Source organism: Conger conger, chromosome 9 (genome assembly GCF_963514075.1).
Source record: "Conger conger chromosome 9, fConCon1.1, whole genome shotgun sequence".
Lineage (NCBI taxonomy): Eukaryota > Metazoa > Chordata > Actinopteri > Anguilliformes > Congridae > Conger > Conger conger.
The window spans coordinates 46,232,306-46,244,704 of record NC_083768.1 but is presented as its reverse complement, the minus strand read 5'-3'; the positions used below and the strand labels follow the sequence as shown (position 1 = coordinate 46,244,704).

At 38.2% G+C, this 12,399-nt stretch overlaps 1 protein-coding gene across 1 annotated transcript in view; it reads left to right on the top strand.

Moving 5' to 3' along the window:
- The window catches only part of csmd3b (CUB and Sushi multiple domains 3b), a 268,124-nt gene that overhangs the window by 83,747 nt on the left and 171,978 nt on the right, over positions 1–12,399 (top strand). Inside the window, exon 5 of the mRNA XM_061256027.1 lies at positions 3,439–3,646. Coding sequence (XP_061112011.1) covers positions 3,439–3,646 — 208 coding nt within the window. The remainder of the gene's footprint in view (positions 1–3,438; positions 3,647–12,399) is intronic.

Here is a 12,399-nt window from a genome sequence, read left to right as displayed (position 1 = left end):
AATACATGTTGCCTCGTAGTTAAATTCCCTCTGGCAAACATTTGATATTTACTAACGACTTTCAGCTCATCTCCTTGAAAAAGGACACTGAGCTGCCACTCTACTGCTATTTCAGAAAGCTTCGGATTAGATGGTCACATTGTGCCCGTCTGATTTCTCACAGTGGCAGGAACAAATGAAATACAAAACCACTGTATGTTGAGAATCTTGTTGCAAACATCTTTGGTTGATTTAAGGCCAGTGTACATTCCACTGTGCAAGTCATCACTGCAAGTGTTATCATACAAACCATGCATTTCTTTCTGTAAATGAATGAGTATTCATCTTTTGGTTTTGTGCTATATTCCTGTCCCGACAATATTTCTGCAAATAGTTGCAGGATTATCTGTGTCTTTGGCATGGAAGAGAGGGGAGGACAATTATTAAATATTAACACCTGGGCCACACTGACAAAATTTTACGTGTTTTTTAGAATATAAAGTCCAGGGAAAAGGTGTTCCTCAGATCATCTGCATGTAGATATATTCTCCAAACCACTGTGTGAAAACTTCACATAAGACACACATGTGTCCTCACTGTGTTCATGAGTTTTTTTTAATTTTAATAACCAGACACATCACATCTTGACTTAAAGCATTAAATTGAGATGTGAGCCCCACAGAGACATGAACAATTGTTTAAATGGAGGAAGATGCTTGAACCATTTACAATACTTGTTGATCGATATGCATAGAAAATACTGTTGTTGTTTTTTTTTTTTTACCATATCCTTTGGTTGGGTTTGTACATCACTCAACCATGTCTGTGTGGATTTTGATGTATGTTTGGGGTCATTGTGACAATTGTTTGAGGACAATCTACCTATGGCCAAATCTCAGCTTCATAGCAGAGTCAACAAGATTGTCTGCCAAGATGTCCTAGTACTTTGCTGAATTAATTATGCCATTGATGATAAATAGTGCCCCTGGATCACTGGCAGCAAAATATCTCCAAAACATCAATAACCCACCTCCATATTTGACAGTAGGTATGAGGTGCATCTCCTTTTATTTATTATTGTTTTGACATATTGATGGTGTGTACGGCCAAAACATTCAATTTTGGTCTCACCTGACCTCTCATCTGACTTCCCGTCATAATTCCAATTACGTTTGGCAACTCCAGATGCTAGCTTTTGTTTATTGTGCTCAGTATGGGCTCTCTTTCAAATAGTTTACTGGTATGGAGGTGCCATCTTATGATTCTTTTTGAGACTTGATGACCCCACAATGCAACCGATCTCTGCAATTCTTAGACTGTGATCCTATCTTTATAGCCTCCCTCACCATCTTCCATCCTTGGGGACAACGTGTACCTGCGTCCCTTCCCTGGCAAGCTTGCAACCACCGCTTGCCCTTACAGCGCTAAATGATATGTTTAACCGTTGTATGTTATTTTTGTACCCATTACCAAACTTGCAGTTTACCATCTGTCTCTATTGAATTGACAGTTCTTTGGCTTTTCCCATTGTAGGAGAAATACCTCTACTAAAATGGTGAAGAAAAATCATTTAAATATGTCTCAACAGTCCTCATACGGGCATTAATTACATGCAGGATATACCTCAACTACTCATGCCGGTTATACCAACCTTCTATGGTGGCATAATCCAAGGAAGGATATTAGTCTCATAAATATAATGTAACACGGTAAATTGGCTATTTCAATGAATATTTATATTACTTATTATTCAAATGACACATTAATAGTTAATGCTAACTAAATCAAAATACAATACATTAAGCTGATACCAGATTAAATGATTTAGCTAAGAAAAGATTTTGGGTGTTCTATGAATTAGCAGAGGCTGACTTCATTCAATATTATTAATACAAACAACCTTGGAAAAATATAATAACATGCGTGTGCATGTCTGTGTGTGTGTTTTGCGTGTGCATGTGTGTGCATATTAGCATTGTGCGTGAGTGCGTGCAGGCATGTGGGGATCTGGTCGTATGTTCTTCTGCATGTGTGTGGTTATGCAGCCTGGTGACTGCGTGTTCAAGGAGAACAAAGAAGCTAAGATGGAGGGAGGTCTGAAACTTGCTGGAGCTAGTGAGGAAATAATGGCACATGAAACGTGCAAAACAGCTACAGGGTAACCTAACGGTTATCAGTGAGAATGCCATTAGGTTAAAGATGCAGAAAAAAGGTGAGAAAAATCAAAGAAAAATATAACCCCAATTTAGTGGGATGCTGTGGTGGAATTTTGAAATTACAGACATTTACATGTGCAGATTTGCACAGGATTGAAATCACATGACATCCAGCGATTCTTACAAATCACATGAGGTCCAGTGCAAATAGGGCTTTTGACATCACCAGCATACTGTACGTATTGTCTATTGACATTTTTGGTTTTTCCATGCCCTGTGATGGATTGGCAACCTGTCCAGAGTGTATTCCTGCCTCTCAGCCAATGCCTGCAGAGATAGGCTCCAGCGGAATAAGCGGGTTAGATGATGAATGCATGAATGGTTCTTTCATTGTATCATGTATTGTATATCAATTAACATTTTCATATATTTAATCAGTGATTGTTGGCCCATATCAGGGATCTCAATGGATCATTCAATGGAACCAAAATTTGAAAAACAAATTAAAAAGTGTGTGTGTTTGTGAGTATATGTGTGTGTGTGTGTTGATGTATGATGACAGGTGCATGGTTATGTGCAATATGTTTTTGAGTATCAGGATATGTGTACAGTGCCTGTATAAGTACCTATGTCTGTCCTGAGAAATGTATAACTTATAACGAATATAATAAATGTGACTTCATCATAAAGTGTTTGTAAAACCATATCTACATACATGACCATGCTATGTCCCTGTAAGTATCTATGTATGTAGATGTTTGCCTTCATGTATAAATTATAAGAATATAATTTATGATGTATGCACAGACCGGACCATGTGTCTTTATCTGTACATTACACTAATTGTCCAAAAACAAAAATTTCGGAAACTGCAATCAAAGATTGTACTTTCACATTCAATTGGAGCCCTTGAAAAGAAAGACATGAACAGATCTGTTGGGAAAAGCAGCTGGGACCTTTAATTCAGCACAGCCTGTATTGGTTGAGTGATAACCGCAGTGAAAGCACTTTTAAGACCAAAGGCTTAATTTGAGTTCATGTGAATATCAAGGAAAGGCAGCAGAGCAAGATTTCTTAAGATTTCTTATCCAGCGTACACAGTTAGATATTGCAATGAACAGTAGTGCTGCCGCAGAAAATATACTGGAAGACCAAAAAAAAAGACTAAAAGGCTACATAGCATATGTATACATACATATGACAGTCTATTTGAAAGGCATTCAGCTGTTATTTTCTTACTGTATAATCTGTGAAGAACTGAAATCAGATTCCTAACAGAAGTCTTTCCGTGTTTGATTGACAGCTGAGGACACATGTGGTGATACTCTGAGGGGTTCAAGTGGCATCATTTCAAGCCCCAATTTCCCAAGTGAATATTACAATAGTGTGGACTGTACGTGGACCATACTTGCTGATCCCGGAGACACCATCTCCATCATTTTTACAGACTTCCAGATGGAGGACAAATACGACTACTTGGAAGTGGAAGGGTCTGAGCCACCAACACTATGGTGAGTTTCCCCAACTGTTTTACTTCTCAATGTTCTGTAATCACCTAGCTTTATTCTTTGTCTGTCTGTCTGTTCATACTGTAAGGCAAGTCACCATTTTCCAATTAAGAACATTTTCTTCTTATAGAAAGTAAGCAACCACCAAACCTGATGGTCAGCATTACAGCACTGATTTCTGCACCTACACTAGCCTAATTTCCTTCAGATTCTGAAAGCGAATGTTCCAAAACTATTATTCTTGAAATAGCTTAAAGGACGCTTTAATGTTTATGCTTATGTTCCACCGAAAACGCATCTTGGGTCTTCCAGGTCATTTCAGAGGTACATACTTCTGTTATCATGAGGTATGGATCTGAAAAGATAAATTCCAACAAAATATGTAAATTAGCTCATTTTATTATCTGAGCCAAGTAAACTCTCAGAAATAAAGGTAAGAAAAGTGCCTGGAAAAGTACAAATGCTGGGGCGGTACCCCATTGGTGCATAAAATGATACCCCTAGCCAGCAATTTATCATTAATTTCCAAAGAATAGTTGAGAGATGATTTGCAGAAAATTCACTTTATTTCATTGGACATTAAAGTACAGAATGGGAGAAATATTTTTGGAGATATGATTGTCTCAATGTTGCAAAACACAGTTTGAGAACTTTTTTGTTGTTGTAAATTTTGCATTTCTCATAAAAGATTATATTCACAAACCAGGAACTATTGTATGAATTTGTTATATTTGTGTGGTCCCTAGTCCAGTGCTTGTTTTGACATTTAATTGGTTTGGTTGGGATAGTGTTTTAAACCATAATTTCATGGAAATATGAAAGAATACATTAAACCTCTAATTTAGCTTTAAACCCGGACCTTTTTCCATTCTTCCACTTTGCTTATTATTTTGCCATGACTCCCCCCCCCCCATTATCATGTAACTTCAAAACACTGATAACTGCTCTCCCTATTGAGATATAACAATAATACTTCAGAGAGTGCCCACAAATTTTGATATCCTTCATCAATAGGTAATTACTTCTTGGCAGGTAGCTATCCCACAATATCTTGACCATGAATGCTTGGCAAAAAGTGACTCTTTTGTTTGCTCCCAAACTACCCTCCCTTCATCTATCATGGGGTTACAGCAGTAAAATAATTGAAGTTGGCAAGTGAAAGGGGCAAACTGTTGAATACTGAATTGAGTCTTGAATAAGTTCAGTGATATAAAACAGACTCTACTTCAGGTTGTATTTAGGAGATTGATTAGGTAGCTACTGCACATCATAGAAATCTAACAATGATTGAAAAAAACCCTGACTTGGCAACTACAAACATTAGATGTGGAGCTGTTGTGATTTCGACGTTAGGATTCCAACAAAAAAAGTGATTATCGAGACACTGGCATTAGTTTAGCTTAACATCATAATGATGTTAACAACAATGATGGCAACAACAATGCAATATTTGAGAAATAATGAGTTAAACAACATGTAGAAATCCAATGTGTCATTACACCAAATTCAACACAACATCCACTTTTAGAAAATTGGTGGAAATGGAAATATTTTGATAGTGGTTTACTCATTTTGAATGTGCAGTGTTTAAATACAAATGAATTCATAAATGTATAGTAAACATGGAAAACACCTTCAATTGTAAACAATAATTTAGTGCTATATTGTGATACTTTTTACTCTTCTCATTCTGTCTGTCTTCATTTCATCATTCTGTGACTGCATACATTAACAGTTGCTCTCCCTATTGTTTTATATCAAAGATAGTATCAACGATGTGTTCAACGTGCCATTGATCCATTTCTCACATACTGTCACTATCACATGTATATAAGCTATCCCAGGATGCAATTCCATCTGAAAGGCTGGATGCCCGATGGCTCTGATGTATGGAAAATCATTCCCATTGTTCTTGAGTGTGGTAATAATAATAATAATAATAATAATAATAATAATACATTTTATTTAAAGCGCCTTTCACGTCACCCAAGGACACTGTACAGTTGTGGCAAGTGGCAGTCATAAAACAACATATAGGGACAGACACTGTACACTTATTAAAAGACACTATACAAAATAAAATAAAGTATATAAAACAACAAACAACAATAGGATGGGACATGGCGAGAGTGAGATGGAGGGGTCAGTTACCCATAGAACAGAGATGTGCAGTGGGGGTGAGCAGGAGGTGGGTATTGGTGGAGCGTAGGGTGCGGGTTGGTTGGTATGGGGTCAGGAGGTTTGAAAGATAAGAGGGTGCAAGATTATGTTGGGCTTTGAAAACAAGTAGAATGATTTTGAATTGAATACGGTATTGCACAGGGAGCCAGTGTAGTTGATGGAGGATGGGAGTGATGTGTTGCCAGGGCCTAGTGCGGGTGAGAACTTTTGCAGCGGAATTTTGAATGTATTGGAGTCTGTTTAATCTCTTTGCTGAGATACCAAAGAGAAGGGCGTTACAATAATCAAGTCTGGAGGTTATGAATTCATGGATGAGAGTCTCAGCAGCGGTGGGGTTAAGTGAGGGGCGGAGTTTGGAAATGTTTTTGAGGTGGAAGAAAGCTGTTTTGGTGATGTTTTTTATGTGAGTGTCAAATGAGAGGGTAGAATCAATAATGACACCAAGGTTTTTAACTTCAGAGGTAGTGGTAGTGAAATAGCCAGGGATGGATAGATGTGATAGTTTGAGTTTTTTCAATACAGCTGGTGTGGCAATGAGTATGGCTTCTGTTTTGTCATGGTTAAGTTTGAGAAAATTCTGTGTCATCCAGGTGCTAATGGCATTGAGGCAAGTGACCAGATTGGAGGGAGGGAGTGTGTGGGAGGGCTTAGTGTGAATATAAATCTGTGTGTCGTCAGCATAGCAGTGAAAGTTTAAACCATACTGACGTAAGATGTCACCAAGGGGGAGGATGTAAATGACGAAGAGCAGGGGACCTAGGACAGAACCCTGGGGAACACCATGTGAGAGGGGTGAACTGGGGGACCTGAAATTAACTATGGAGACAAACTGTTCCCTAGCTGTGAGATATGACCTAAACCAGGAGAGTGGAGTGCCAGTGATACCCAAGAGTGTTTCCAACCGGGTGAGCAGTGTGTTGTGACAGACCGTGTCTAAGGCAGCAGTGAGGTCCAGCAGTGTGGGGGCTTATTTACATTTGAAGGGCTAGAGGACTAACTGGGAGAACTACATAGAGAAAGAGTGGAGTGGAGAATGAGTGTTTACAGTGTGAGCACACTTGTAGTCGTGCAACACTGAATTTGTCAATAAACAACTATTTAATTCACACAATAAATTAAAAAACCGTCTCACCACATACAGTACAAAAGCTTATTCTAAAATACAAAAAAGTAGCATATAGAAGAATAACACAAAGTACATATTTATATCCTGGAGGTTGGTTAAGCTTTGCCTGGTTGTAGTAGAGGGCCTGTTATGTTTGTTTTTAGGTTTAATGCAACCAGCACATTGATATTTAAACTCAGCATAAAAGCAACAACATTTGATTATGATTGTTAAATGATTACATTGGGTTGTTCATTGTAACAACAGACCAGTTTGTGATACTGAGTGAACAATCTAGCCTTCTAGTGATTGACTGGAGAGAAATGAAATGTGGGCTATTTAAAAAAATTACTTTGGATGTGCCTTGATACACAGGTACAGGGTAAAATTTCCCTGCTTGTAGATCTGGGACCAGATTTCCAAAATCCAATTGGGAATACAAGCCAGTTGTGTACTAAGCAGAAGTTATACTGTAGTAACTTGCGCACGGAGTGTGACTTTTGGCAGTGTTATGCAATATTGCATAATGGTTTTATGTAGTTCATTTCTTCCAAACAATAAAAATAAATGACAAGCCAATTTTGGCTGAATGGCCTGTTGCCATCATCACTCTTCTGTTCTTATGTTCATTAAGTTAATTACTAATGAAAAGCAGACAATTGCATCAGTTAGTTAGGGAATGGAATCACACATGAAATACATTTTAATTTATTTGTTATTCCTTGTATTGTCACCAGGAGAAACTATAAAGTATAATTTAATTATATGGTTGTTTATTTTATAAAATAATTTTGGGCAGTGGTACAATTTCTGGTCTTTTGGTTCTGTACTCCACCGCATTGGATTTGAAATGAAACAATGACTATGAGGTTAAGGTAGAGTGATGTGAAAGTTTTCTTCTTTTTTTTCTCCCCCTTTCCTGAGTTCCTTTATTATGGCATATTTTTCATACTGAATGGTTTCAGATCTTGAGACAAAATATAATATCGGACAAAGGATATTACTGATTAAACACAAAACACATTTAAATTAGTATTTCATTTATTCATTCATTCATTATCCTAACCCGCTTATCCTGAATAGGGTCGCAGGGGGGCTGGAGCCTATCCCAGCATACATTGGGCGAAAGGCAGGAATACACCTTGGACAGGTTGCCAGTCCATCACAGGGCACACACACCATTCACTCACACGCTCATACTTATGGGCAATTTAGACTCTCCAATCAGCCTAACCTGCATGTCTTTGGACTGTGGGAGGAAACCAAAGTACCCGGAGGAAACCCACGCAAACACGGGGAGAACATGCAAACTCCACACACGGGGATCCCCGACGGGGATTGGAACCCAGGACCTCCTTGCTGTGAGGCGGCAGTGCTACCCACTGCACCATCCGTGCCGCCTATTTAGTTTATTTTAATGAAAAAAGTAACACCCATATCACCCATGTGAAAAAATGATTGGCCCCTTGATCATATCAAAGCATTCATATAGCCAAATGAACTGATCTGTACACTAAACTGATTATTTTCAGTGCCCAATACACAACAGGTGTGGAGTAGAGTGCTTATATTTGCCTACCTGGTGGTGGTTCTATTAAAAACAAACCCAAAACCAGTATGGATTTTGGGTAATCTTCAAACGCATGTCTGTTACTGGGCAAAGGAAATTATGGGTGCTCCTTAAATTGTAAGAACAGTGATTATAAATCTTTTATTTCTTCATTCTGCATGAAAAAAATACAAGTAACACTCTGCTGCCCCCTACTGTCAGAACCTCAGAGTATTTTTTCCTGGATGGCGGCATTCTTGCCACGAGGGATAAAGTCAAATGAAACTTGAAACCACTGTAGGTATTCCCTCAAAGAGTCAGCAGAGAGGTCTTTTGGACTGATGAGACCAAGATTGACTTGCATCAGAGTGATGGCAAGAGCAAAGTGTGGAGGCTAAAAGGAACTTCCCAAGAAACAAAGCAACCCCCCACATCTGTGAAACCTGGTGGTGGGGGTGTTATAGTTTGGGCATGTATGGCTGCCACAGGTGCTGGATCGCTCAGCTTCATTGTTAATGTAACTGCTGATAGCAGCAGCAGAATACATTCAGAAGTGCACTGAAGGATCATATCAAGTTGAATCAAGTTGAATCAAATGTCTCCAAAGGCAGTGATCCCAAACATACACCAGTGCTCGCTTTCATCTTAATGATGTTCCAAACAGTTTGTTTCAGCAAGCCTATTGTTTGGCCTTCAGCAAGCCTTTGTCTTTGACTTTTTTTTCTTATTTACCAGCCTTATAATGGCTTCCTTGGCACAACTCCGGTCCTCATGTCAACAAATGGCAATAACAGGCTCCAATGGCAAAACCATAAATCAAAGCTTGATACTGAAAACATTTCTATACCTGCAAACTGAAACAATTGAATACACCTGACTAGTCAGAAACAGCCAAGAAGCCAACTGTTCAATTACGTTTCATCCCCCAAAATGGGGGCACTGTGTATAAAAAGGGAAGTAATCTCTACACGGATCACCTGGCTTGGATGGAAGTACTCTAAAATGAAAGGTGACAGTCTCCACTTTATTCATTGTTTAATTTCAAATCCAATGCAGTGGAGCCAAATGAACAGAAATGGTATCACTGTCAAACTACTAAGGACCTCACTGTATGTATATATCAACATTTAAATGATCGGAATGAATCATTTAAAATGAGCATTTTTTAAAATGGGTTTTTATTAGAAAAATATTCCATGACTGGTTTAAAAGCTAAGTAAATCTAGCTTTCACAAACAATGAGCCCTAAATCCCTGTGAGACCACTTTGGATGGCAATTGTTTGTGAAAGTCCATGCAGCTATATCCAAGAGTTACAGTGATATTGCAAATCTCTTATCAGCCTGTTAATAATGAAGGAACAAAAAAAACATAATTAAGGATGCACTCATACAGACATAAATTCACGTACTAGGAATGCACACAGGAACAAACTGGCATACTTGTTAACGCATGAGATACACACGTGCGTACGCAAGAAGCTGTGCGCAGTGCTGCTGTGACATTCAAGATGGCTGAGGCCCAGGAACCACATTTATCAGGAGCCACACAGCCATCGGAGAACCTGGGAACGCGTAACCCTAAGTGGAGATGGCAAGCATCCAGCAGCAGTCAGGTTTGCCCGGATGCAGATAATAAGCCAGGGCAGAAGTGTCCGGTCAGAGCGCAGGGCTGCGGGGATTTCTGTCAGTGCTGAGATTAGACCACTGAAGCCAGAGTCCAGGCTGCAGACAACAGACAAACAATTAGCGGTTTATGTCAGAGTGCAGGATGCTCAAAATGGCTGCCCTGCTGGGCCTGAGAGACACTGACTTTACAGGAATGATATTTAAAAAAAAACAGTAGATGAAAGGCATGGAGTGAGACTGTGGTTACTATTCAACCTCTGAAAGCAGAGCTGCTGTAATTACAACCCCTCGGTGACAAACCAGACTCAGCGGCACGACTTTGCTTTTTCTGGTCTGCCACTTCACTGAAGTAATTTCTCAACACGGTCTGAATCCTGAGACTTAGGCTTCAAACTACAGACAACTTGCTGCTAACTGGATGAAAAAACTGTGATGAAAAACCACTGCTGATTCGTAATGGGCCAAAAAGGCACAGCCAGTGCTGGATTATGTGCATTTCATATATCACACATCTCATAGAACTATTGTTTTCAGTTTTATTTCATGTGGATTTATTCTTAATGCTACCAGATACAGCAGCACTGAGTATGGAAATACGCAGATTTTAGTGCTCAGATCACGGCACAGAATATTAGAGAATTAATTCTTAGCTCATAGATACATTTGTCACACAGCTCTAAGGAAAAAGCTGAACTTTAAATACAGTAAATCAAGATTTTTTTCATAAATGTGTTTATTCATGCAACTTCTGAATTTTATATTTTTGCAGTTCATATTGGAGCATGATATTGATGGTGAGATCAGGGCTGTAAACCATGAGTGTGGTGTGGAGGATGGTGTTGTTTTATTGCCCTGTTTGTGAATAAGAGGCTGATAAGAATCTAAACTGCTGTTCTCATGAGCGGAGAGTCTTGTTAATGCAAATATTTAATCAGCGAATGATGTGGCAGCTACTAAATGCAAAAAAGCATGCAGCCATGGTTAAGAGGTTCAGTTGTTTTTCAGACCAAATGTCAGAATGGGGAAGAAATGTGATCTAAGTGACTTTGACTACAGTGGTATGCAGGAGAGCACATAACACATCAAACATCTAAGTGGATAGCCTACAGCAGCAGAAAACCAATAAGTAAAAAAATATATAAAAAAATAAAAAAATAAATAAAAATAAAATAAAAAACCTAATAAAAAGTGCTCAGTGTGTGTATATGGCTGCTACAGGTGCTGGTTGTTTTTTTGTTTTTTTTTCATAATGGCCTCCTTGACTTTCATTGGCACAAAAAATATATATATATATATATGTATATATATATGTATGTATATATATATATATATATATATATATATATATATATATATATATATATATATATATATATATATATATATATATATATAATTTTATTTTTTTTATATCTATCTTTTGAAAATATTGCTATGTCCTGTAAAGCTACTGTCCTGACCAAGGGCCGTACATATCAACTACTCAAAGTAAATCTTTACACTTAAGTTACACTTAAGACTTTTTTTTTTTTGTGTAAATCTTAAGTTCTCATTTAACTGTCAAAATCCAGGGTTTCGAACTGAGAACGTTCCTTTACTGAGTACTCATTTATCAGTGCCAGTAGTGTGATACTTACATTGCTTGGCATTATGACTAGAATATTTGAGTTGAGTAATGACTTGATTAAAATGTAGGGAACCCCTAGGGTGCACTGGCCTTGAAGATGTAATTTCTATACCTTTGGTTTGATGCAGTGCATGCCATGGGCTCTGTCACCTTGCCTGTTGGCAGTCATCATTTTTGCCTGCTGCTGAATGAGGAAGTGTCATTACATGCCCTAGTGTATATCAGCAATTGCTGAAACATGACTTGTTTGACCAATTCTCGACAAAAAATTATCTTTATAAATATCTGTCACTGAAGTGTCGGGTGTGATATAAAAATGATAGCATACAGTATGTCAAAAATTGACTGTGTTGAGGCATGCCCTGAGACAGTTGTTGTGTGGTTTATGTCCCAGTCTGTCAACTGGGTATGCCATATTTACAACAGCTAAAACAGGGTGAGGAAGTGCCCCTAGAACCCTGGAACCTTTCAGAGATAGGGAAGCATGGACACATTACAAATGTGACCAAACACATTTTTGAGGGGCACATTTGCATTTTTATTTTATCACATGAAACTGAAGTACAGATTTGGAGCTACAAGTGTCACTTACCAAGATTGACCAAATACTTTTGTTAAATTATAATAATAATATAAATGATATATATATCTCATATATTCAATATAT